This window comes from Ambystoma mexicanum, chromosome 4q (assembly GCF_040938575.1).
Source record: "Ambystoma mexicanum isolate Mex_15411 chromosome 4q, UKY_AmexF1_1, whole genome shotgun sequence".
Taxonomy (NCBI): Eukaryota; Metazoa; Chordata; class Amphibia; order Caudata; family Ambystomatidae; genus Ambystoma; species Ambystoma mexicanum.
The window spans coordinates 994,720,304-994,747,189 of NC_090928.1; the positions used below are offsets into that span (position 1 = coordinate 994,720,304).

The 26,886-nt window shown below is 45.1% G+C and overlaps 1 protein-coding gene across 1 annotated transcript in view; it reads left to right on the forward strand.

The window, feature by feature from the left end:
- The first annotated feature begins 7,693 nt into the window (after window positions 1-7,693).
- SMYD2 (SET and MYND domain containing 2) overlaps window positions 7,694-26,886 on the forward strand; it is a 349,576-nt gene continuing 330,383 nt past the window's right edge. Inside the window, exon 1 of the mRNA XM_069608562.1 lies at window positions 7,694-8,508. Coding sequence (XP_069464663.1) covers window positions 8,315-8,508 — 194 coding nt within the window. The 5' untranslated portion in view covers window positions 7,694-8,314. The remainder of the gene's footprint in view (window positions 8,509-26,886) is intronic.

Here is a 26,886-nt window from a genome sequence, read left to right on the forward strand (position 1 = left end):
TAATAAAATTGATATTTTCATAAAAGCCTGACGTAGATAAAAAAAACTTCAAATTGTTAAAATAAAAAAAAAAAGAGCTTATTTCAAAAGAATATCGATCTCAAGTAAAAATCTAATAACGTCCATAATTAAAGTGGGCTGTCAACCGCTAAAAATGTCCGTCTATACTTTCTCCTTTGTTACTTTCCTATAGTCTTTCAAATGTTTGGTCAAATATGATCTTTTCCCAGGCAGAGCAGCGCAGGACACCAAAATATTTCTCAAAGTTTCAACCTCAGTCGGGCTGTTACAAAAACGACAATTCCTTGAAGAAGTTGGCCACTTCACTCGAGAGCCCAACAGTTCTTGTGTCGGCCACAAGTTAAAATGAACATATGAACCTATTCCGATATTTAGCACAGGGAATAGGCACAGAATTGAGTGCCTTATTTCCCACTGGTAGTTTAAAAAAATATAAGCCTTGCACTCAGAGTCTGAATCCAGTCATATTGCCATAATCTGCATTTTGCTCTGTCAGGTGTAAGAATAAGAATGCCCATTGAGATACCTGCCGCCATCACAACCATATAGCAACCTTCCCTCCATTTCTGAACCAGCTGATCTGCCCCAGGCCCCGGGCCGATGGAGGGCCTGGGAGGCGCAGAGTGGGGGGAAAACGGCGCGAAAGCAGTAGGGAGGGGCATCCGAATGGCGCCACAAGAAACAAAAGCCCAGGAAAGGGCAGGAAATAGCACCTGGGGAAGGTGCGAAATATAACAGCAAGGAACAAAAGATCTGGCGGGGTATAAGTAAGCCAGGAAAGGAGAGGCGGCACAAACCAGGTAAAGAGCTCACCTCTCTCGGGTAAGCTCTTAGTGCCTGGACAAGGGGAAGGAAAAACGTTGGGCTCACACCTTTTCCACATTTTCTTACTTTGGCTAAGTGCAGCGGCTACAAGTTCGCCCACCCGTGCCGGAGCAGCGTAAAGAGGGCCAGAGGAGCACGGGAGCGGCGTGGAAGTACCAGCCAGAGGACAGATAAGGAGACGTGGCAGTACGCCGGACCGCGAGGACACAAGTGAACAGGCGAGACAGGAGGCGGGAGAAAGATCGGTAGAAGATGATCAGGAGAAGCAGAGGGCACACGGCGTGCAGGAGCAGGAAGGCATGGCTGACAGCTCGTCGGCGGAGAACGAGGAAGCGGTTGGAGGAGCAGCCAGGGTCAACCCTGCAGAAAGAAGGAATTCAGACGAGAAGGATGGCGGAAGGAAGAGCAAAAAGGGCACAAGAATTCACAGAATAGGCAAAGAAGGCTGAGAAGAAATATGGGGCACAATGGGTGCTGGAGATAATGCCGAAGGAAGAAAGGGCAAAGGCAATGTCACCCTTGCTGTTCATAGAGCCTAGCAGCAGCGAATGAGAAGACGAGGTGCCACAAGGACAGAAGAGGGGGAGAGAGGTGCCAAGGAGATCAGAGGGACAGAGGCACCTACCAAGAAGAAGAAAAGAAAAGAGAAAAACAAAAAGGTACTGTGAATAATGATGTGGGGAATAAAATTGTAAAAATGTTTAAAAAAATTGCGTCACAGTTTCGGGTAAGTCGCCCAGAACCAATGGCAAGAAGAACAGAAGTAATAAGGGATCCAGGGAGGAGCAGCAGGGGAATTCTTCAACTGAGGGGGAAAGTAGTGATGACGAAGAAAGGGATCACTTAAGGGCTTGGGTAAAATGGAGAGGGGTGGTGAGCAGAGAGGGGCAGAATCCAGGGAAACCCTGGTCCCGGCGCCACAGGGGGCACCAGTAGAGGCCAAACACAGGAGGGGCACCGCAAGGGCCCGACCCACAGACGGTGGTGCCAACAGGGACACCAGCGGCACCAGTGGCGGGGACCCGCTGCTGGGGGCGGTACCACCAGTGGCAGCGACGGAGGTTGGGGGACCAATCATGACGAAATATGGCAGACCAACCATGGGTAAAGATGCACAGGGCAGGTCAATGAAGGCAATGGCTTGGTATATAAATGACAAAGTAAAGGAGAAAATATGGAGAAAGGAATTAATTGATATTTACACATTGCTAGATTGTCAAAAGAGGGGGATGAATGTGGCACTGGAGGACATTAAGGGGGATGAGAAAAGCCTACTAAAAAGGGGGCCGGTAGTAAGGAATTTTGACAACTGGATGGCGGCCTTTAATATAATGTCTACAATTATATTACAGAAATTCCCAGAAGACGGGGTAGCATTAGTTGCTTATCAGCAGAGGGTGCTGAAAGTACACGTGGCATTCGGTGGAGACACATGGCAGGAGTATGATCACGAGTTCAGAAAGGAGATGGACTGCTTTCCGGATATGGGATGGGATGAGGAGAATTTTAATCTCTACATATTTAATGTACTGAAGGAGAAATGGGATTCTAAGGAGCGAAGCGCAGGAGGGCAGCAGAGGAGGCAGTATTGGCATAAAAGCTGATTATAGATACAATAACAGGAGATATGAACACAGCTATGACAGAAATAGAGACCAAAGTTTTCGGAGCAGGAACTTTGGGTCACAGAGAGGGTGGCAGAGCAGCCTGCCCCCAACCACCCAGGGGGGAGGCAGTGGGAGCACAGGGGCAATGTGGTCAGAACCAGGGCAATGTCGGAATTTTGAGAAGGGGGTACCCTGTAGCTGGGGATGGAAGTGCAAGTTCAGCCACAAGTGCGAGAGATGTAAGGGTGACCACAGCAGCTCCAAGTGCGCAAGGGCCGCAGCTCCAAGCAGCAGGAGCGGTGAGAAGCGAAACTAGGAGCTGGGACGAGAAGGGAACCACACCAGTAAAGATTGAGAGGATGGAAGGGTGGCTTCAGAAATACCCAGACCAAAAACCAGCAAATGTGATCAGGCAAGGTTTTAGAGAAGGTTTTAACATCCCGTTTACCGGGCAAGGAGCGCAGGACATTCCCAAGAACCTGAAGTCTGCTACCAAGAACAGGGATATAGTGACCAATAAAATCCGAAAAGAGGTAGAACTCGGTAGGGTTCAGGGACCTTTTACATCCTTACCATTTGAAGAATTTATATGCTCTCCACTGGGGTTGGTGCCAAAAAAGGAAGAAGGGGAATACAGGCTAATCCACCACCTATCATCCCGCTCGGGGGCCTCGGTGAATGACGGCATTGCACAGAGCGATGCAACAGTATCATACTCAGACTTCGAGGAGGCGGTAGAACTAGTCAGGAAGGCAGGAAAAGGGGCATGGATGGCAAAAGGAGACATTAAATCAGCATTCCGGCTGTTGCCAGTCAACAGCAAATCTCAGAGGTGGTTGTGTATGCATTGCGAGGGGGAATACTTCGACAAATGTCTCCCTATGGGGTGCGCCATCTCATGTGCATATTTTGAGAGGGTAAGTTCATTTTTACAATGAGCAGTCACAGAAGAGATGAGGGAGGCCAGGATAGTACATTACCTGGATTACTTTTTATTCGTAGGGCCCAAAGGTTCAAAGCTATGCAAGGCAACCCTGGATAAATTTGTGGAGATAACAAGCGAGTGGAGTTTTCCGCTGGCGGGGGAGAAAACAATGGGCCCAACACAGATTATCCAATTCCTAGGGATAGAAATTGACTCAAGCCTGGGGGTGTGCCGGATCCCGGATGACAAGGTAACGGATCTACTGAAGACAATAAAGGAACTACAGGGAAGAAACAAAGTGACAGTGAGAGAATTGCAAGCGCTGGCAGGAAAGCTGGACTTCGCAGGGAGTCATACCACAGGGGAAGGTGTTCCAGAGAAGCATTGAGCTGAAAACAAGAGGGGCTACAATGGGGCACCACAGAGTCAGAATAGGGGGAGGAATCAAGAGAGATCTGGAAGTGTGGGCAGAATTCCTGAGGTATTTCAATGGGTCAGTGATATGGCGCTCACCCATAAACGAGGAAGGGAAAAGGGTGTTGTTCACCGATGCAGCAGGTGGCCTTGGTTTTGGTGCAATACTGGGGAGACAGTGGTGTGCAGGCAAATGGCCAAAAACATGGCAGGTGGCGGAATGGACAAAAAACATAACGCTGCTGGAACTCTTCCCAATCTGGGTCGCGTTGTGTGCATGGGGGGGGGCGGGGGAAAGAGCTAGGAAACAAGGAGTTGGCAGTATGGTCGGATAACATGGCGGTGGTGCACTTGTTAAATAAAGGGAGTGCGTCATGCCCAATAGTGTTGGAATTAATGCGGGCAATCACCCTGGAAAGGGTGAGGCACATCGCTGGAGAAGCAAACGTGGTGGCTGATGCAATCTCTCGTTTTCAGTGGGAGATTCAGGGAGCTGAGACCGGACGCCGACAGGGAAAGAACTCCCACGCCGCAGAAGGCATGGGTTCTGTTGAAAGCACTGGAAAGAAAAGAACGGTTGGCTAAAAGGTTGACTCTAAAGAAATAGGAGAAACACGGAGAACGGAACGGGTCATTGACAAACTGACAAGGAACGCCCTAACGTACAAAACGGGTAAGCAGTACGAAAAGCATGTAAAAGATGTGTTGGTGGAAACAGGTGTGCAAGATGTGGGGAAAATTTCAACCGAAAAAATGTGTGAATTTCTGGAAGGGGCATTTGCCAAAGGGAGAAAGAAAAGCTGGGCGGCGGCACACCTAGCAGCGGTGGCATATACCACAAAAGTGGAGGGCATGCCGGATTCAACCGACAGCACTAGAATAAAATATGCTATGAGAGGATGGGCTAAATTAGAGGGGAAGAAACCACATAGCAGAAGGCCAGTGAACTTTGGGAAGTTAATATTTTCTGTTAAAAGTGTTGCGAGATACATGCAGCAGCATATACGAAACTGCGCTGTTCAGGGCAGCATTCACGCTGGCATATTATGGGGCTTTCAGGGTAGGGAAGCTGGTGGCCAGTAATACGGTGGCAGGAAATGGCCTGGCAAGGAGGGATATTAGTATGGGAAGCAAGGGGATGTCTATAATGTTAAGGAAATAATAAACAGACCAAACGGGGAAGGGGAGAGCGATAGACCTCAATTGCATCAAAGAGAGGACCACTGTCCCAGATGCTTCACCCAAGAATTCCTAGATCTCCGACCAGAGGTCGACGGGCAGCTATTATTACATAGGGACGGCAGCGCACTCAGCAGGTACCAGTTTCAGGCGGTATTAAAACAGGCGGTGGCCAAAGCAGGATGGGATCCAGCCGAATTTGAAACACACTCATTCAGGATAGGGGCGGCAACCTCTGCATGGGCGGGGGGCCTGGGAGCAAAGGGAGTGAAAAGGATTGGGGGGTGGAAGTCGCAATGTTTTAAAAAAATACATAAGGGAAGAACTGATATAAACGCTTATCTCCCCCGTTTCCTTAGAGGCTGGACCCTACAAATCGGCATGGATAGTGGGGCAGGCAGGTGGCTAGAGGAAGTGAAGCAAGGACTGCATTTCAAAAAAACAATTACATCCTAGTGGGGCCTCCCGGGGATGCATTGGGAGGACATTCACGACAGGCTGTCGGACCCGATAGGTTTCAAGGACACCCCCCCCCCCCACCCCAGGAGTACCTGGTTATACACCTCGGGGGGGGGGGGTAGGGGGAACGACCTGGTGAGCACAAATAGGGGTAAGTTACAGAGGAACATTTGCGAGTCGCTACATAGCATAGCCCACAGTTGGTGGAAAACCGAGATTTTCATGTCGGAAATAATACCAAGAAGGGTCTTACATAGGAGGCACGCAATCGAGATAGCCAGAAAGAAATTAAATAAATCAGTGGAAAAGTACTGCAAGAGCACAGGGCTACACTTCATAAAACATGGCCTACACCAGAACAATCCGGAAATGTTTCACCAGGGTGGGGTGCACCTATCAAGCAAGGGGATGGGGCTTTTTCCGAGAACATTTTTAGGGCACTCCAGGAACGGGGTTGAAGGTAGAGTGCTTTTGGTGGGGACCTGAACGGGTGCGAATAGCACCCGCTCAGGTGTGGCGGCATGTGCCCAGGAACAAGGCCCAGGGGTAACCAGGACTCGGGAGGAGCCTTGGGCAACTTTGGAACTGGACACAAGGTGCCCAAAAGCATATGGCAGTGTATTTATTTTTGTTATGTATTTTCTGTAAGAAAATAAAAATGACTACGGCCTACAACTTTTCCATAAACATAATTGGTCTGTGATTTATTATTTAGGTAGGGATCTGGTAAGAAGAGCAAAGCGAGCCCACACTACTCAGCCTATGCCCCAGGCCGCATGAAATGCGGGCTGATGGAGGGCCTGGGAGTTTAGGCGCAGGGTGGGGGGGAAACGGCACGAAAGCAGTAGGGAGGGGTGTCCGAATGTCGCCACAAGAAACAAAAGCCCAGGAAAGGGCAGGAAACAGCACCTGGGGAAGGTGCGAAATATAACAGCAAGGGGCCGGGGGGAAAAACCCGGCCCCCAAGAAGGAACAAAAGGTCTGGGGGGGTATAAGTAAGCCAGGAAAAGGAGATGTGGCACAAACCAGGTAAAGAGCTCACCTCTCTCAGGTAGGCTCTTAGTGCCTGGATAAGGGGAAGGAAAAATGTTTGCCACCCAACCCACCCTACAAGAATAACGGAAGAAGAAGGGAGCAGGCAGGAGCCGGAACGCCGAGTACTCTTTCGGTACATGGTCCAAAGCAAGTTGTAGGCGGCATGTGCCCAGGAACGAAGGCCCAGCGGTAACAAGGACTCTGGAGGAGCCTTGGGCAACTTTGGAACTGGACACAAGGTGCCCAAAAGCATATGGCAGTGTATTGATTTTTGTTATGTATTTTCTGTAAGAAAATAAAAATGCCTACGGCCTACAACTTTTCCATAAACATAATTGGTCTGTGATTTATTATTTAGGTAGGGATCTGGTAAGAAGAGCAAAGCGAGCCCACACTACTCAGCCTATGTATCAGTTCCAAAAAGCCCCCCCAAAGGTGACAGGGCCCAGCCTTTTAACCATCACCATTCGTGAAAGGAGCCCCAGATTATATTGAATGATCTGAACTGGGGCTTCTTTAGCTAAGGCCAGGACATTCTTCCATTGTACACCTTCTAATCGGTCCCAAGTAACCCAGATTAGCATTGATTTATATTCTGCACCATATAACAAGGTCGGAAGTACTTTTGTTTTTAATATATAATCGCCGGTAGACACGGGCTATCACGTTTTGAGTCGCAGTGAAAAATGTTATAAAATCTATTGATATGTATGTACTTCTTCATAATTCTAATCAAATAAGCGGGACGAAATGCAGCTGAAGAAGAAACTGTGTGGGAGAAGTACATGTTTAAACGAGTATGTGGCATTTTATTTCAACTTTGGTGAATAGATCATACGACCACCGACGTTAAAATGAAAATGTAATGCATTTCCTTTCCTTCGTCTTCCTACCTGGCTTTCCAACACATGTATTTAGTTTAGTGAGAATTTTGTTCGAAAACTGACAGAAGACATTTTGAAACCAATCATTCTTTCAAAGTTTAATGCGTCTGCCCATCATAAAACAAAACATAACTGTAGTGTTTTGTAACTTCTCCTGCTGTTTTTCTTTTAATAAACTAGGGACTGCAAGTAAGAGAACGCAAATAAAAAAAAGACAGCTGTAATCTAACTAGACAAGTTCTAAACTAAACAAGTGTTAAGGCAAAGGAGGACGGTTCTCTGGGTAGTCTTTTCTTTTGCTCCAGTTCCGCTCCCTTTAGATCAGCGGCTGGTATGAAGGCCATGGATAGGTGCAGGAGGTCCTCATGTGCTTGCAGGCAGTTGTCCCTTTTCACAGCTGTGAAGGCCAGGCCAGGCCAGGCCAGGCCCTGCACTACCAAGGCGGGCATTACCTTGTATGTCTTGCATTTTTCCCCCCAGGGTGACGCTGCTCCATTAATAGCAAAGAAGGAAAAAAAACGCCTAAAGTGCGGCTCCTAGAGCCGCCGGCAGACCCAGGAAAGACAATACAACGTGTGACAGCAGCGGCAAGAGGCTGAGGAGCAGCCCCCACCTACTGCGTGTGTGTACGCGCAGAGAGAGGCTCAGGCTGCCGCGCCAGCAGCTACTACAGCGCGGCTGCGAGAGCAGGCCGGAGCCAGCCAGCACACCCGGAGGAGGAGGAGGGAGGCCCGGGCTACACACACAAGCAGAGCACAGCCGAGAGCAGGACCCAAGACCCCGGAAGAGCCCGCACACCCAGCACATTGCCCTGCACGGGTCAACACCGCACAGAAAGACCCCCATCGCATTGAAATAAGACCAACACGCACCGCGGGGCCACAACAAAGTACCACCCGGCAGACGCAGGCAGAGAGCAGCAGGCGGGCCCTCCACAGGCACACCAGCCGAGCCCCGGCAGCAGGATGAAAAGCGAGGCGGGGGCACCGGCCCCGGAGCCCCCAGAGGGCATGGAGAGTTTTACCAGCCCGGGCAAGGGCCGGGGACTGAGAGCGCTGCGCAGCTTCCGGGTCGGGGAGCTGGTCTTCGCCTGCCCGGCCTACACCTACGTGCTGACCGACAACGAGAGGGGCAACCACTGCGACTATTGCTTCACCAGGTACTGGGGGGTTGCTGGGTAGTGGGCCATGCACCGTCAGTGTACGTGTCTCTGTGTGGACTGCCATGTGCCTGCTGAAAGCTCCCTTTCTTGCAGTGGGGAGCAGCTGCAGCGCCTTGACTCCCTCCCACCGGCGGCCTTCTCCCCGGCTGCTGCAGCTGCTCGGCCTCGGCGTCCCTGTCTGACTGCGTCAGCAGGATCTTCTTCCTCTGTGTTCGCATGCTGTGCCTCCATGCCGCATGAAACTCCTCCCATCTCAGGAGGACGCCTAGGGTGGGGGAGGCGAAAACACCGTTTACACAGAGCCCCTAAACTGAACTCCAAGCCCTCCCACAGTAAAGATGACTCTCCATCCCACGTGTATAACCCCCGTAGAATCAGCAATCGCCACTCTTGAACGGATAACCCCCACCTGTCAATGTTAACCCAGGATTCCTGCAGAGTGGGGGTGGGGGGGGGGGGGATAGTGGAGTGTCTCACTCATAGTGTATTTCCCATTTTAGGTAAAGCTTCCTTGCAACTCTGGAAGCAACAGTTTTACCGAAGAACAGCTACTACTCAAACCAGTATGCCTCCTACCACACTGCCACTACTAACTACATCTGGCAGCCCCCCACCCTGAGCAGCTCTAAAACGAATATTCATGCACAAAGCCACCGAATGGCTAAGGGAAAACCACCAACACACAGCATTAGGGTGTTCAGATCAGAGACGTCATTTCACCAAAATGCTTGGGGTAGCGGAAGTGACATCTCAAGAAGTGATGTCATTTGACCCCACACCGAAGTGACATCACGGGAGGCGATGGAACACGACCTTTCACTCCTTGACAAAACAGGAAGTGGCATCACATAGCATTGTTCCTAAGTACACTGAAATATATGGTCACTATATCACTGAAATGTGATATACATTTCATACAAGAATGGATCACCATATGTATCGTTAATATCAGTATGTATAGGCCCATATCATCAAATGACTGTGAATGCAAGCAGACATCCAAGGCCAAATGATAATGATGTGTATTATAAAGCCCTTACACTTAAGAGCTTTATATAGAACAAATAAACACACAGCCTGTGTTGGTACTGATTTATCGACCTCAGAAGGATGAAAGGCTGAGTTGAGGTGTTTAATAACAGACTAAATCAGTGACTCACTCCCTGAAGTGTGGCTGAAATAAACCTGTAATGAGTCTAGCAATTATTGTTTAGAATTCCAGAAAGATACATTGTTTGTTATTGCTATTCTTTCTTATTTAAGGTCACTGCTCAAAGTATGACATATGTGGATCCCCCTGTTTTTTAAGAGGCCTGATCAAAAAAGCCAGCCACTCCAGAAATAAAGAGCCACATAGCACTGGCCACAACCCAGGAGCTTACATTTAAAAAAGAACAAAAACATATTTTTTGAGGGGTAGCAAGGGAGACCTCACTTGTTCCTTTTCCCTTGTTCAGATGACCCCATTTTCAGAGGAGAGGGGTTGTTTTTCACAGCAAGCACCGTTGTCCCTAATAGCATCTGCAAAATAGTCAAATATCATACTTTTTAGGCTCATCCAGACCCTTAACAAAGCACTTCTCCCTGGTAAAGGGCGAATGAGAACAGGCTACAGCTACAAGGAATCTATGCTGTGAGAAAGAAACAGTTTAAGCATAAGGATCTATTATTGTGCCACAAGAGCAGAGGGCTCCAAAAATAAAGAGGAATAGATGTGATGTTGTGGATAAGTGATGGGGTGGAAGAGAAGTTGGACAACTATAATGGAGTGGCGATTTAATGATACAACGAGAATACAAGGAATGATGGTGCGTACGTAGAAGTGAGAGAAAATGCCACTATAGCCTACCTGTAGACTTAGTCATTCTTGTTTGCCATATATATTTTTCTTGTGTTCAGCCTTTAATTTGGGTAGCTGGTTTTCGCCTCCCTGGCATACACCAATGTGCTCACCGACAACGAAAGGGGCAACCACTGCAACCTTTATTTCCTCCTTCTAAACTGGCTTTGCAAAGTTGTCCTATTTTTAGATGATAAAATCTGGACACTTTTTAAAATCAAAATCCCCAGGAATCGACAATCGCCTCTCCTGGAACCCTGACTCCCACCTGTTTATCTACGCTTTAAACACGCATCATCCCACCCATGGCATCCCTCCTTCTCGTGCATCTTTGGTCTTCTAAAATCAGCAGCTCTCCTTTTGAGTAACTTCCGATAAAAACGTATCTCCTTAAGTCTCAAAGGAGAGTGAAGTTTTTTTCAGGTGATCCTATTAAAGATAGTGAAGATAGTCAATTCTTTGACGAAGTATAGTGAGACGGTCAATTTCTCCGGTGATGAGATGGAAGGCGATTCCATAACTTGGCTGTCTATGATTACTACTTTGTCTTTATAATGAAAGACTTGCAGCATTAGCCTTAATGGCAGATTGGCTATTTCTTACTCTCTTGGGCCAATTTAAGAACTCAAAGATCTGAAAAAGCCCTACCGAGATTCAGAAGTTGATTGGATTCTGTCCATAACATCTGAACTCTCCACCAGAACAACTCCATTTAAGCTTGGCTCTCTTTTTAGAGCAACTGTTCCCTCAGCTAAACTCTTAAAGGTATGTTAACAATGCACTATGAAGAGCGTATTCAAAACTAGATTCAATGGATCTCCTCTAGACTTGAGCAGTCCTTCCTAGGCTCTGCTCCATAGCCCCGTGAGCAGCACCCAGATCAACTGATTCACAGACCACACTTCTCGAGGGGTAAATATCTCTGACAGGACTCACACTTCACTCTTCAAAATGGTTATTCCTCCACATATGGATCTTTGGATTCTTTGCTTTCTAAAATAATTGAATATGATTGATAGGCAATTTCAACATTCCATATGTTTGTAAAGACATGCAACAAGCACCATTTCTTAAGATTATTGTTCACTCTAGAGATGAGTTCAGCAACTTGTTCAAGTGAAAACGTACTGCTCGAAGGTATAAGGTGCTAGACAAATTAGAAAAGGGACTTTGGATGTCCTTGATGTAGCTGGAGAGCCTTTTTCAGTGGAACAGGCACCCCACCTAATTCTCCCATTTCAAAATGTTCCAGTTTCAAAGTATCTCCAAGCTTGTTTTTTCAGGTTTACATGATTCATACTCCTCTGATTCCCTAATAATACATGCAAGTATTATTGAGATGCTTTCAGTTTGTTTTTCTTTGTATTTTTCCAAGTCCAAATGTTATTTCTTGCAGTAGTAGTTGCTTAGGTAGTTTTCTGTTTCTGTTTCTATACTGTTTCACTAATTCAAGTTCAAGACTTTTCGCGACTTTGAGCAGGCACAATAGTGGCTTTGATGAATCGATGTTGCACAAGGAATGTTCAATGGCGATCCCAGGGGCGTGCCAGAGCTCTTATTGCTGGTTTGCTGTTTTGCATAAATCGTGCCCTGCATATGCTTTCCAGCTGTTTGGTTTTCATGCTAGTCTGGTCCTAACTCTTATGATCCCGCCCCCCACCCATCCACACAGACCTACAAGTATACCAGCCCTTTCTTTGACATTCTTATGCTCTTGAACAAATAAAACCCAATCATCCCCCCTATACTGTTTCCGAGTTGCTGCCGATGCCTTTGTGGTCTGCTTTGCTATTGTAGTCCCTCTTTGTAGATCTGAGAAACTGAGACCTTTACAGCTTACTGAAAAGGCAGCAGCCAGATCATTGCTAGGCTCAGACGTTGATGCTGCGTCGGGCTTATTTTGCTCCAACTTCAATGGCTCCCTTTTAAATCTAGGATCCCCTTCAGATACCTTTGTTTTGGGAATACACGTTAGATCTGCATACCTTAGAGAGAGAGTTACCCCCATCAACCACCCTTTCCCTACAAGTCCTCAACAGCTGAACTCTCAGTCTTTTTGATTAGCCACAATAGCAGCTACCGATATCATACTAATCGTGTGGAGAATTATGAAAACTCCACTCTTCTCCAAGGACTCCAGCCTCTTTGAGAATAGTAACACAATCTATGGTCCAGCACAGCATCTGGCGAATAAGCAAGCAAATGCTCCCATTCACCTAGTATGACTCACAAATTATTTAAAATCTTTCTAGAACTGCAGGTCGAGTAACTTAGTTGACCTACTCGACCTGACAGAAATACACTTGACCCATGGGAATGGGTGACACACATTTTACCAGATCTTTCTGTAAAAGGATGCATGTCACCATAAACCCACTTCATATTTGGCACACAGCTGCCATCCAGACGCCAGTCAGGCACAGTGACACATTTTTATTTGACATTTACTGAATACAATTTGTCTGTAGTAAATGCCAAAAGAAGTTTCAAACATCTCAGAATGTCATTGTACTCACTAGCAAAGTCAAGTACCATTCAAATTGCCATCGACCTTCATAAATGCTACTTTACTATGCAATTGGTCTTGTAGATTTTGCAATGCCTACCTAGACAATCTATTTGGATGCCCCCCGCCCTGTAGTGTCCCCGTGATACCTGCCAGCACCAATCTTATCTTTTAGGTCTGTAACTAATAAGGACATGGTGAACAGTGCTTTAAAAAAAAATTATACATAATTGGTACATTTGGCAATAAAAAACAATATAACCAAATATAAGGGTTTTTCACTACTTAGGCTTTGGCTTAACATGTACCAAACATAGTTCTTGGTCAAGCAAAGGATGGGGAACAAAAAGCGCTCTATGATAGCGGGAATTGGAGCCTTCTCTAGTTGACAGTTAGACTTCTCTCTCGTGTTCACCATTAAGGTGTACAGACAAAAGATTGTTCCTATGGTGTTCTATGGTTTGGATATCACCTTTTGATTATAAGGAAAAGGAAATATGGTTGCATTTCCTGGAGGGTAAAATGTGGAAGATTATACTTGGTCCATAACTGTGTACCCATTCAACGAATCTGGGCAGAATTGGGACTCTTCTCTCTATTATGGTATAGCAAAGTCTGAACATATTTAAAAACCATGAAGTCAGACAATCATTCAGTGTTCTATTTAGTTAAGACAGTCTTGTTGGCAGATAGAACTAATATTTTGAAGATCTTTATAAAAGGAAAGAGTGGTCCTTTCAGAAGAACTCCAGTGCATAGTAGATTGGGCTGAGTCAATGGGAATTCTGGAGACGGGCATTAATATGAAACTGCATTGATGGTACTGGTATATTAATTGTCAGTGATAGGCTGATTTTTATAAGAATGGTATGTATATACAGACAGATTTATTTTTTATGCTATTATGGACATAATTATTGATAATTGTGTTATGTTTTTAAAACTATGCTGTATTTCTGTTATTTTGTAAGGCTTGTTTTTAGCCAATCAGAATAAAAAACTGATTTTTTTAAAATGTAGCATTTAACCTTCTTCCCTCAGTACAGTAGAAACTCTTGCCAAGGTTCAATATTTCTTCCTGCTTGCATAGCGCGTTGGTTGTCAGAGCACTGTTCTTGTTGGTGATATTTACTGCAGTGGACATGGGTGCCCGTGAGGCATATACTGATGAGGCACATTATAAGCAGTTGCTTGGCAGTTGGATGCTTTCTTAGGCCCGCTACATTCCTGGGTTTGTAGTGGCTCCCAACTACAGAACTGGCAACCACCACTTTCACTGGTTCACCCCCCTCTTAAAAAATCTAAGATTAGAAAAAAGGAAATGGGAAAATACGTGGAAAACTAACCCCAGTCCAGAAAATAAACTGAAACTAGTCAACATCTCTTCTCATTATAAAAAAGAAATCATCCTAGCTAAACAAGAGACCTACAATAACAGAATCACACAAGCCAAATCAAGTACAAAAGAACTGTTCACCATACTCAGAGAACTGGAAAACCCAATAACACCTCAAGATAACTGTCTCAAAGACAAAAAGTGGTGCTCTGAAATCCAGCAAGCCCTCTCTAACAAAGTCCGAAACCTCCAAAAGAAAATAGAACTAAAACGCGAGACCTTAGCACCCAATATATTACCGCCTATTAAGACACTTCCTAACTCCAAACCTACTACGCAATTCCACTTCTCCAAAGTCTCCATACTAGAAGTAGAGAAAGTAATACTCGGTCTAAAACCATCCAACTGCAAAGGAGACTTATGTCCAGCACAACTCATCAAAGATGCTGCACGAGATCTAGCACCATTTATCACTAAGTTAATTAATGCCTCCTTTACCACAGGCATTATCCCCAGTAACTTAAGAGTCCTGGGTGCTCCCATTCTTAAAAAAGGCTACTCTAGACCCCACTATACCCACTAATTATAGACCTATTACTACGGTTCCGTTCCTCTTGAAGATACTGGACAAGGTGGCATACATCCAAATCCAGAACTTCCTGGAACAAAACCAACTATTAGGCTCCCGACAATCTGGCTTCCGCCCTCTTCACGGCACAGAAACTGCATTGATTGACCTGAAAGCCCAAATAGACAATGTACGAGATTCTGGAAAACCAGCACTCCTCCTGCTACTAGACCTATCGGCCGCTTTTGATTTAGTGGACCATAAAGTCCTATGTAACCACCTAGATTCAGCAGCACACTTCTCCACTGAGGCTATAGCATGGATACAATCCTTCCTTAGTGACCGCACCATGAGGGTTTTCTCACCTACAGCAGCTGCAGACCCCATCCCTATTACCTGCGGTGTGCCACAGGGATCATGCGTTTCACCAACGCTATATAACATATTCACTAAGCCCCTGTTTGATGATTTGGACCATCTGGGTATCACGTATACTAACTATGCTGACGATACCCAGATCCTCCTCCCACTCACAGGGGTTTACGAAAAAGATCTAGCTATGGTGAACAAAATATACAGCATCGTTCAGGCATGGATGGCAACCCATGGCCTATGCCTGAACGATGATAAAACTGAGCTTCTTATCCTAGGCACCGCACCCCTCATCAATAAACTAAGTACAAATTACTCTTCCTTTACCATAGATGGGAACTGCATACAAGTTGCCAAAGAAGTTAAAACATTAGGGATCTACCTTGATTCTACCTTATCATTCTCCAAACAGGTAAACTCCCTAGCTTCCTCAACAGCCTACACTTGTAAGCTCATTAGAGCAGGGAAACAATTCCTTTCTCAGCACAGTTGTCTAACACTAGCCAGAGCCCTTATCATCTCTAAACTAGATTATTGTAACGCACTATACATAGGAGCCACTAAATCCATCATCAACAAAATCCAGATACAGCAAAATAAGGCCCTCCGAGCGGCATTGAACATCCCCAGGAGAGAACACATTACTGCAATAAGAAGGAAACACAAATGGCTCTCCACCCATGAGAAAATCAGACTCAAAACTGCATCTCTCACACACAAATCTCTACATAACAAAGCCCCTCAATACCTAAAGGACAGATTCACTAGATCACACCCCACAAGACAAACCAGACATGCCTACACCAATCGCCTACAAGTACCACGCTTTAAACTGACCACCATAGGCGGAGCTAGCTTCCCAGTCAAAGCTGCTCAATTGTGGAACGAATTACCCACTACCGCAAGGCTAGAACGCTCTTTTTCCAAATTCAGGCAAATTGTAATTAACTGGCTAACGACAGTAACTGCTAATTGAACCTATGATAATGCTTACGCCTGTTTGCTACACAGCATTTGCACCATACGATTGTAAACTTGTATTGTAAACTTGCACCTGTAACTTGTAATTTCTGTAACTTGTAACTGTAACCTGTAACTTATGCTCTAAGCTGTACATATTCTTACTTTCTGCGCCCTTATACCCCAGGGTCCGGTGCGCATAATAAATACTAAACAAACAAACAAACAAACAACCACCACAGAATGTCCACCCTGGAGGACAGCCCTCCCTCTGTCTCCCGCTTTAGGGATAATTACACTTGTTCAGAATTGGACACTATTAGCAAATGTTTGTCAGTAAACTTCAGTTGGTATCTGGAAGGAATCTACGCGTTTGGCAGCTTGCTGGAAGAAAGCAGTTCTTAACGAGTCATGGAATTGCCAACACCAGGTAATCAAAGGAAGAGTCAAAGATGTTTTTAAGTTTCCTCCCTGTATCCCTTAGAATCCGAAATGTAAGAGCCTCGTCTTGAATTAATCGTTCTATTGGCCTTTGTAAAAGAGTACCCCTAAGTTGAATGCTTTATTTTGTATTCAGTTGTTCATGCTTCTGTTGGCTAGGTCCTTGAAGCCAAAAAACATTGCTCTGTAGGGGATCTGACAGCCACAGTCATCGCAACCATAAAATAATCTCTACAGCCCCGGTAGAGTACCAATTTATTTTATATCATATCCTCATTAGAATTATGGTGTTCAATACTGACTTTGCATATGCTGCATTCAGTTCTGGAGCGATTACAGCACGCTAATATGCTCACACAATCCAATCATGATAGTAATGTCAAATTTGTATGTATCGCTTGTTGCCGTATTACTTGTTGCCGTATTACTTCTGCTTCTAAGCATTGGTATAATGATGTCATTATTATACATTTATTGATGCTCAATTTATCGGCCTTGGATAGAAGGGCTCGGTTGGCTCTGCAGAGATTCAAAACTGTGTGCTGCAGGCTGAGCAGAGATGTATGGCGCAAATTAACCTGTTGATCTATCTGAACACGAATAATGGTCCAGATTTTCAAAAAGGGGATGCAATTGGGTAATTCCTTCCTACAGCCTCCTCTCTGTTTTCTTGATCGAGATATCTGCTAAATAATATGGCAGACTGCTTTTATCTGTATTGGGTGGAATAGCGTTTTATTTGTATGCAGCCAGGTCTGGGTTTGAGAGCATCCTTTGACGCACTAGATCATGAAAGACCTTGGAATAGAGGTCTTAAATGCCATAGTTCACTTCTAAACTTAAACTACCGGCGTCGACAGACATGGTAGAACAAGTGAACAGAAAAGTCCTATGAAATAGTGCATGTAATTCATTTTTTGCTTTTTCTGTCCCCCCCTACTCTAATGTATCCTTGTTAATAACATTAGAAATGTCCTTGCTCAAGCCATCTGCTATCTGATGTCCTTCTTCAATACTATAGTGGGCACTTTACTTTCCCAATCATGAAGGCATTTCAGTGGAAGTCAGTACCATTGTTTTTACATGTTGGCTAAATGCGATTATTTGTAGACCTGAGTTTATCGCAGGTTTTTTTTGTTGTTATATTTTCGGAGTGACCCAACACCCCCATCATAGATGATTCATGCTGGTCTAGGCCCCCAAAAAGTTATTTAGTTCTTGCACAAACCATGGCCCAATGGAAAAAAAAAAAAAATAACCTGTGCAATTTTAGATATGAGCAACGGATCTATAGAATTAACAGTAAGACTTGCTCACATATGTCAATGAGCTGTTTCAAAAGAATGGCCTGTCTGACCCATGTAACACCTCTGGTATTATACAGGTCTAGACATTGCACAGCTCAAAGAAGTTGTCCCTGGCACCACTGGACAGTGGCAAATGTAGATGGGGCACTTTGGAAACATATGATTTGGAAATATATGCGCCATAAAAACGGCTGATAAATAGAGCCTGCCTTGATGGAACACAAAATATCACGTGTAAGGAATGTTAGATAAACATGTAGATTGCATCTGCTTCTTTCTGCCTTGGTGTATAGGATACAACCCAAAAGCCAATCACTAGGGTGCAAATGTCGATAAAACAAATACAGAGGCTATACTTCACTTTATATTTTTTTGTCCTTTTTTTGTTTTGGCTGATTTGTGGCAGTTCACTAATTTCCATATTTTATGTACATCATACAAGGCTGATTAGACTGATTTTGTTCTGTTTGTGTCAGTCCACACGCAGAGTACGGTGTTGAAAAGTAAAAACACCTCATGAAATGTTGTGGAATGCCTGCTTCCGGGGGCAGTGAGAGAAGAGGGGTGCATACCCAGCCACGGCTGAAAGCACATGCCTGTCTTTGCCTACACTGTCCGCTCTTCCTGGGCCATGTTGTGCAACCTCTTACCCAATCCTCTTTTACGATCTCGATACGAGTGTGGGAAGCACAGGGATGCTATTCTCCAGCTGCCCATCATGCTTGTAAACTAAACTGGATAAAATCTAATCTTAACATTCTGTTGTGACTACATTTAATTTATGTAACACAAAATAGGATGGTGTTCAATACTTAGGTTTGTTTATTTAGTGCTGTTAGTGAGAGAATACTTACGATCACTAAGGTTTAAAAGGGTAGGGGAGAGGGAGGAGGAGGCGGACTCACCTTGGAGAACAAATGCTTTAAGAATACGCTTTCAAGAACATACTTCCAAGGCTTTACAAATGCTGAGCAGGGGGTATCAGGTAATATTATCCCCACCAATAAGATCACCATATATATGGTCGTGGGGTAAGGCCATAGGTGATATTATTGCTGGGGATAATTTATGGGCTAAATGGGACTGGGGGTTGCGGGGTTGTCCCCTGCTCCCTTTTGCAAAATATGGGGATTGCAGGGGTGTCCCCTACAGGTTCCATAGCTTAATATCGCCGCAAAAATATAGCAATATTTTTGTATGGCAATATTTTTGCGGGGCTATTAACACATGGAACCGAGCAGGGCAGAAATTTCTGGACTTGGATACAGATAGTATTTATTATACAGTGTTACAGCCTAGCTGCGTGGTAGTATAGTAGTCTACAGGTTATAGTCTTCACCGGTCAGGGAATGTTGTTTTGAATCTATTTAACAACCTCTACAAAATTTTGAGGTGATCTTGTTCCATTTTCAGTTCTTGCAGGAGGACGTTCCACGTTGATGACCCAGCCACTGTAAGTCTTCTTTTCTAGAATCTGGTATGTTTGATCAGATCTGGAACCAGTGTATTGGCAGTGCTTGATCTCAGAGTTCTCTTAAGGCTCTACTCCGTGAATCCCTTCACGACATACTGGGGATTGTTATTCCATGCGGCTTGTCTGGTGATGCAGAGGATCATGAACTCTGTTCAGTGAAGAGCTTTCAGTGCTCCTGTGATATGGTCTTTTTCTTCTTCCAAGCAGAACTGTCGGCCGGGCTGCCTCGTTTTGTATAGCCTGAGTCTATTATTCTCTTTTTTTGTGATACTTAACAATAGACATTCTAGTTTGGAATGAAACAAGCCATGGACCATTTAGACATTTTGTCATGTGTTAGAATGAGAATACTTTGCATAGTAGGTTCATTGTGAAATGACAGCTGTTCACTGTGGACAAGATGAGATTAGAGATTGGGTCAAATAGCGATCAGAATCTTCACCTTTTCTGCAGTGGTTGCTGCTCATTTCATGTGTTTTGGTCATCACCTGAAAGAAATAGAGATTATGGTGTCATCAAATATCAGTAAATCAGTTTTCATGGGGTTGAGACCTATATTATCTACCATTCAGTCCTGAGTAGCCGATAGACTGTTAGCAAAATATAGGTTATTGGGTGGGTGGTTAGTGTCCAAATCTTTTCTTAGCTGTGTAACATTGGCATAGATAGTAAAATCTACACCAAAATGGTTGAGGACTATCGTTAAAGATGGAGTGTAGTCCATGAAGGCCCAGGAGGCTAGCAATGATATGTGGGGAACCCCAGGTCTGACTTAATGGTTTAGATCTGAATTGACTGATCTTTCACAATTACTGAGTGATCTTTTAGGAAATATTCTAACCATTTCAGGGTGGTTCTCTTGATTGCCTTGTAGGAATCCCTCTGGAAATTAGATATTGTGGTTTTTCGGTGTCATATGGCATTGAGGATGATCACTATCTGTTGGACTGTATATGTATTTTGAAGGCTGCCTCCTCGTGTGTCCAGTAATGTTGATTCCACACTTATTCCCCGTATGAATCCTGATTGTTTGTCATTGAAGAGAAAGTTTGTTCACTGAATTCCTGGAGTTGTTAGGTTAGGGTGTATACAATTATTTTGGCTTTGGAAAGGATTGTGGAGATCGGACTTTAGTTGGTCAATACAGAGGAGCCTGAACCATATTAGGTCAGGAATGTGGCTATCACTGCTTCTTTAAGAGATGTTGGGACTCTGCCAGTGGCGAAGAATATGTTGCAAAGTGCCTTCAGTGAGTTGATCAACGCCTTGATAAGATGGCCTGAGCATGATGAGGCTTGTACTTTTTGAGAGTTTGATCTTCTGTGTAGCGTTCAAGAATTCATCCACAGAGGCCATTTGGAAGGAATGGAACATTATTTTGGTGTCTCCTTTTTGTGTAGGGGGGTTGCCCCTGCTGTTCGCTGTTGGGATTGTGTCTTTAATGATAGCCACTCTTGAGGGGGGAAATGTTTGCCATGTCTTCGGACAGTTATTGGCTACGTTTGATGGAGGATGTCATTTGGCTGCTGGGTTGAGTATGTTTGGTAATCCCATCAAATAGTTCACAGGTATCATTGATTGCAAGGTTTATTTGTTGATGTCAGGGCGAGATCCGTTCCACGCAGAAGCAGCACAAACTCCTTCCTCCCCTTGGCGATCTTGGCGCCTGGATTGGATAAACTCAGGTCACCGCGACCCCCACGGGGAAAGAGGGTTAGGGTCCTTCGATTGGATGGGTAGGGGATTTTAGGTACACCGGATTGAGGGTTAGGAAGCGGTTATGGATGGGCAGGGGTTTTTCAGGGAAGGCATGCTCCTTGGCTCTGATCTTGGCCTGTAGTTTTGGGCAGGTGCTCTGAGTCTTTCTGGCCTTTCAGTAATAACTTCCACACTCACATGCATTCATTGTCATACATGCGTTACCCCTTTTGATAGAACATGCATTCTGCTTTCATGCATGCATTCCTTGCTTTAACTCCACTCCCTGTTGATAGCACAGAGGTGGATAGTGAATTGCACAGTAAACAAATGCACAAACAGTAATGGTTCTTTCTAAATCACATTTTCAGTTCACTGTGAATAGTTTGTGATGCGTGATGATACTGGGCTGCAATACGAACACCCAGCGAATGCCCTGCTGTACTCAAATTAGGCAGTTTCATGCATTAAACAGGTAACTAGAAAGCACTTAGCTCTGGTTTCCACACGGGTCCTGTTTTCTCATAGTAACATGGGTTCAGGAGGCTACGAGCGCTGAAGCGTTTCTTTGTCCTGACAAGAAAGGAAATAATTAGTGCGTGCTTCCACATACTTCAGTTGTCGCCCAAAACAACACCAGAGATGCCCGCAACTGGCGGGCGTAACGCGGCATGCAATTATGAGTTAGTATTGTTGTAACGTTCCCCAGTGCACTTGCGATCACTTCCCAAAGTTAGTGTATCAGGCAAGTATCATATACATGCTCCGGTAACATCCACAATGTAAAACATGTTCTGCACTTATCTTAATAGGTGCGGGGCCAGGGAAGATTGATTCCCGCGAGGACGGGCCCCGCGTAAGGTTTTCGCCGGAGCTCTGTGAGATGCGTCCTGTCTGAAGGAAAATCGAGAGTGAACAAGCGTTTGCGATTTGTGCATGCGCGGTAGCCGTCTCGCGCATGCGCATCACGTTGGGCGTTGGCCTCGGCGTCGCCTGAGCCTTTTGCAGGCCCTGTGTGCCTGTTCTCTTCCAAGGAGGAGTCTGGGCTGCTGGGGCTGTAGTCCTATGCCCGGAGGCTGCTGGGATATGTGGTCCTGCCTGTTTCTTTCTGTTCCTTGAGAATGCCCAGCTGCCACACAAAGCACATCTACAAACTGGGCAGAGATGACATCTATTTAAGGCTTTCCCCCCACAGTTCCAGCAACAGTATTATGTTTTCCTTTTGTTATGTCTGGCTTTAAGACAGTTGATTAATTAAGTTAATATTTTTCTATAATTCCTGGCAGGTGGTATGAGTTTATTTTTGTTAATGGTGCGCCAGGATTGAGTCCAGATGCATTCAAATGTATGCCCTCACTCACTTTCCACGAGGGCTAGTTGGTGATCAAACCATTCATTTTCGGCTTTCCTTTTTGTTTTGTGGTTGGTTATGATTGCCATCTGGTCTGGGCACTATGCCAGTTTATGAGCATTTCATGAGGATTATTCAGAACTGTCTGGCGTTCATGGTTGAAGGTGTACCTGTTGGTGAATCATTCTGAATCTACTTGCACTTCTGGTTTAAAGGTGACACGAGGGAGGTGTGTAATGCTTTCTATTGGTTTCCAGATGATGGTGTTCAATGTTCCGAACATATCAGAGTGGTTTCAACAGAATGGCGACTCTATCTTTGTTTTCCGTATTGTAGAAGATGTCCAGTATGTATTTATGATGGTGATAATGGCATTCATTTTGTTTGGGAAGCCTAGGTCGTTCTTAGTTTCCAATAGGTCAGTGCCCTAGCTGTTTTCTTTCATATAGGTGCAGATGTTGTGGTCTCCAGGCACCAATTTGTTATTTACCATATTCATCACTGTCCTTAAAACGCCATTCATCTCTGATATTATTTTTTTTTTTTGTCAAGGTGGTGTAGGTGATTTATAATCCGTACAAAGTTACGTGTGTTGGCAGCCCTTAAGATAAGGAGCATATTAGCCACTTTTTCTCCCTAAAAATAGACAAATACTCCCAAAAAATTAAAATAGGAAGTGTAAAGTCTTCTAGTCTTACTGCCTGATCTGAAGAGTACAAATTTATCTTTTTAATGTAGATAAATAACTTGGTGTAAAGAAATATGTATCACAAAACATTTCAACATTACAGTTAAAACATATTTTTACTTTACAACTTTAAAAAAATAGGGAGTAAAATGCTCCCACTATAAAATCCTATCTGGAGCACTGTGTGTTGGGGTGCATTTTGAAAGCTAGGTGTTTTCGTAAGAGGTGTAGGTGTAACTTACACTGGATTGGAAGTTGAGTCTTTTTGGGCAGATCAATGCACACACAACTCCACTTCCCCCATTTTATGTAGCCTGTTTTTTGTTAGGCTGTATGATGACGTATAATAGTATTAAAATCAGGCCTCAAAATGTGCACTGTCCACAGGCCTTTGGCAAGTAGAAAATGACTCTTGACGAGTAAGAAATGGTGTGCTGTGTTTATGTGGAGAACGGAGGGGGGCGAGTGGTGTTTTGTACCTGTCTAGTAACTTACAATTTTACATTTGCCCCCACCCCTTTTTAACCATGTTTATCAGATGGCCAGGCAAGCAATATTTTTGTTTCCGTTATATTTTTTAATTGTGTAGGTTTTTGAAGGCGGAGCGCACACAAATGCCTCCTAGTATGAGATTGTTGAGGTCTAATATTAGGTTATCCTCTTCTCTTGAGATAAGCCAATCTACGAGCCATTTGCTCGCCTGCTCTGTGGGTTAGTTGAGAGAATTATATGTGATATTTGATGGTTATGGTCTAGTTCTGCAGGTTTGTAAAGAGTCTGGGTCATCAGCTTTTGCCGATTGTGAGGTGACGGAATATGGTTTTCACCTATTGTGCTAGTATGTTTTATTGGATTTGGTTGTCTTAGGTTTGGTCTGGTAAATCTCTCTGGTTGTAGCCTGACTGGGTTGGTCGGTAGGTATGTTCAAAGTAAAATCTTCCTAGCAGAATGAATCGTATGAGGAGACTGAAGTTCATAGCACACCTGCAGAAGACAGCAAATTTGGTTTGAGCCATTATAAGGCCTTTCTTGCATGGACTAATGGTAAAGCTTCTTATCGAAAACATTATGCATATGGGATGTATCTTACTTTTTGAGCAATAGTAGTAGCTCTGTGGTTCTAATGACTTTTTTTTGTCATGCAATAGTAGCTGCCTGCAAAGAGCACATATTGAGTGTCATTTAAGTTCTCGTGTTTTGAATTGTTTCTTGCTACTTTTACTTGTGAGGTTTCTGGGGAATGTTCCTTCCAAGCAGCTCTGAATGGACAAGCTCACTGTCCTAGGTTGATGTGTTACTTGTGAGTGATCACCTCTGGGTGTTTGCTATGGCTGAGAGACAGTGGACCACTCTTCTTCAGCCTGTCCTTTTCCCTCCTGTGGCTTGGGCTGTTCTCTTATAGTCCCTGCAATCCGCTCTTTATGGATCCCGATGGATCTCTCTGTGTGGAGCGTGAGTTAAAGGCCTCCCTGGCACAGTACGGGCAGGCGCTGGCTCCTTCTGCAAAAGCGTCTAACCCCCTCCGGGTTGCTGGGGAAGGCAGGGGAAGGGGCCCTCTCACCTTGATCTCCTTTGGTGCGATGTCTCTGTGTGACTCCACCACTTTGGCAGAAGTCTGCGACTTCTAACTTCTCGCCAGCCTTTTGAAGTCGGGCTTTCGTGTCAGGCCTCCAGGCTTTCTCCTCACGTGGGCTGGAGCTTCAGGCAGGTACTCCCAGTGGAACTGCTGAACGGCAGTGTCCCACCAGTGAACCTCCCCCTTTCCGGGTGCCGCCTCGTCTGGGCCGCTTTCTCTGGGGACTTCGTTTGGAGGCTGCTCTGGCGGAGCTGGAGGGGTCGCACAATTGTAATCGGGACCTTGCAGCTCCTCTGGGTCACTTTCCTCTGCTTGTCAGGGACCTTATGCTGGCCTCAGTGTCGCAGCATCCCTGCCAAGCTGGTTCCGCGTCAATGTTAATGCCAGCACACTGTTCAGGATGCGGCGGGCGGGGGATGACTCCTCTCCTCCAGCGCTGCTTCCCCAGATTGCAGTGTCAGTCTCTCTCCTCCGGCTGTCCGCTCCCTCTTCGGTTCGGGGGTCCCCGCTCGTCCCTCAGTATCCCCGAGTCAGGGTTACGTTTGAAGCCACTGGATCGCCACTCCGCATCAGTTGGGAGTTCAGGGAGGCACTCCGCCAGGAGATGCAGGCCGGCCTTAACCCACTTGTTCTTTCCATCCTTTTTATGGGCCTCCACTTACACAGCCCGGGACATCGCCGCTCATACTCTTCAGAAGCTCTGATTCGGTCACACGGGCTGCAACCGTGATCCTGGAGCCCGGCACCCCCACGCAGGTGTTTTCTCTTATTTGTTGTGGTCCTTGGTGTCACGCTTCACCGTCCTCCATTTAGTGGTGCTCAACATTTCGCGGCCATGTTCAGAGCCCTGTGGAGGGATAGACACTTCATTTCCATAACGGATTCCTCTTAGTTTAGTCGGGGGTTTTGGAACCACTATGTTTTCTGTTGATTGTCCCAGCGACGGTCGACTGGTTTTTTTTGCTGGATTCCGATCAGGATTATCTCCTTTTCATCTCTTTTGTCCCCGCCGAGAGCAAAGCAGAGTTACAGGCAGCCATTGCCTTTTGCGCCCGCTAGTGGTCTCGATAGGTTATTTATAACATGCTTAATACCCAGATGTTTCTAAGCGTGGATCCGGGAATCGAACCGGTATTACTCCATGTCGTCTTGCTTCCAAGGTAGCACGTTGCTGCTGAGCTATCCTCCCAAGACTATATATGGAGAATTGAGGGGGCAAGTGTCTTTTTATGCCTGGCTACTAACTTGCAACTTGATATTTTTAGCACTGGGGTTGGGATATGGAAGGTGTGGTCCGTTTCACACGTGGTCTCCTTTCTACTTGATGGGTAATGTTTACCACCTGATTCATGGATAAAATTGCATATTGCTTCTTTCCGGATGGTACTTAAGGGGGCCTTGCAATCTCTCAGTGTGTATTACCACGTTGTGGGGGTGTCGGCCTGAATCTATTGGAGAACAGATGTCTATGGGGTGTAAAATGGTGATTCTGAGGATCGGGCCTTACTCAAATGTATTTTGTGTGGATACTCTGGAAACATGGAGTGGAATTGATTGTTGAGAATCAGAAAAGTAGTTTTCCCCCCAGCTCCAGTCCATTAATGACTATGAGGTCCTTGTATCATTCATGGCTGGTTTTGGGACATTATTTACCATAGTACTTTCCAAATTTTGTTTTTCATATTTTTCCCGATTTCTGTTGTTGCAGCATATTTTCCATGCATTCAGCAATTCTAAGTTCTAAATGTTTGTAAATTTCAGCTTGTATACTTCCACTCTCTAGTATATTATTTGTTGGATTTCCCTCTCAGGTTGATTGATGAGTCAGTTTTAAGTGTTTCCATTATTTCTGACTGATGTAAAATAATGTGGGGTATTCCCATCATTCCCCCATAGCATCCATTCTTCCACACTTATCAATTGCCATTCATATCTATCACGTTATTTCCACAATGTCTCTGGTGTACTTGCTTAGGGTGCAACACTCTTTTCATTTCTGTTTTGTGCCAGTAAGACTTTGCAGTTCAGGCCCCTACTGGCAGATAATTCACTGAAGCACCAGCACCGTAACTAACGCTGCCGGTGCTTTAGTGTTCCCATTCCTGCTGAGTCTTATGGAACTTACTGTTCCACCGCCTGCAATTTATTTATTTCATTTATAAAGTGGACAAACAAACCAAAGGGGATCGAGGCGCGGGTTACAAGCAAATGTTTACACATACAGAATAATTAGTACAGGTGTAGAATGTGAAAATTAA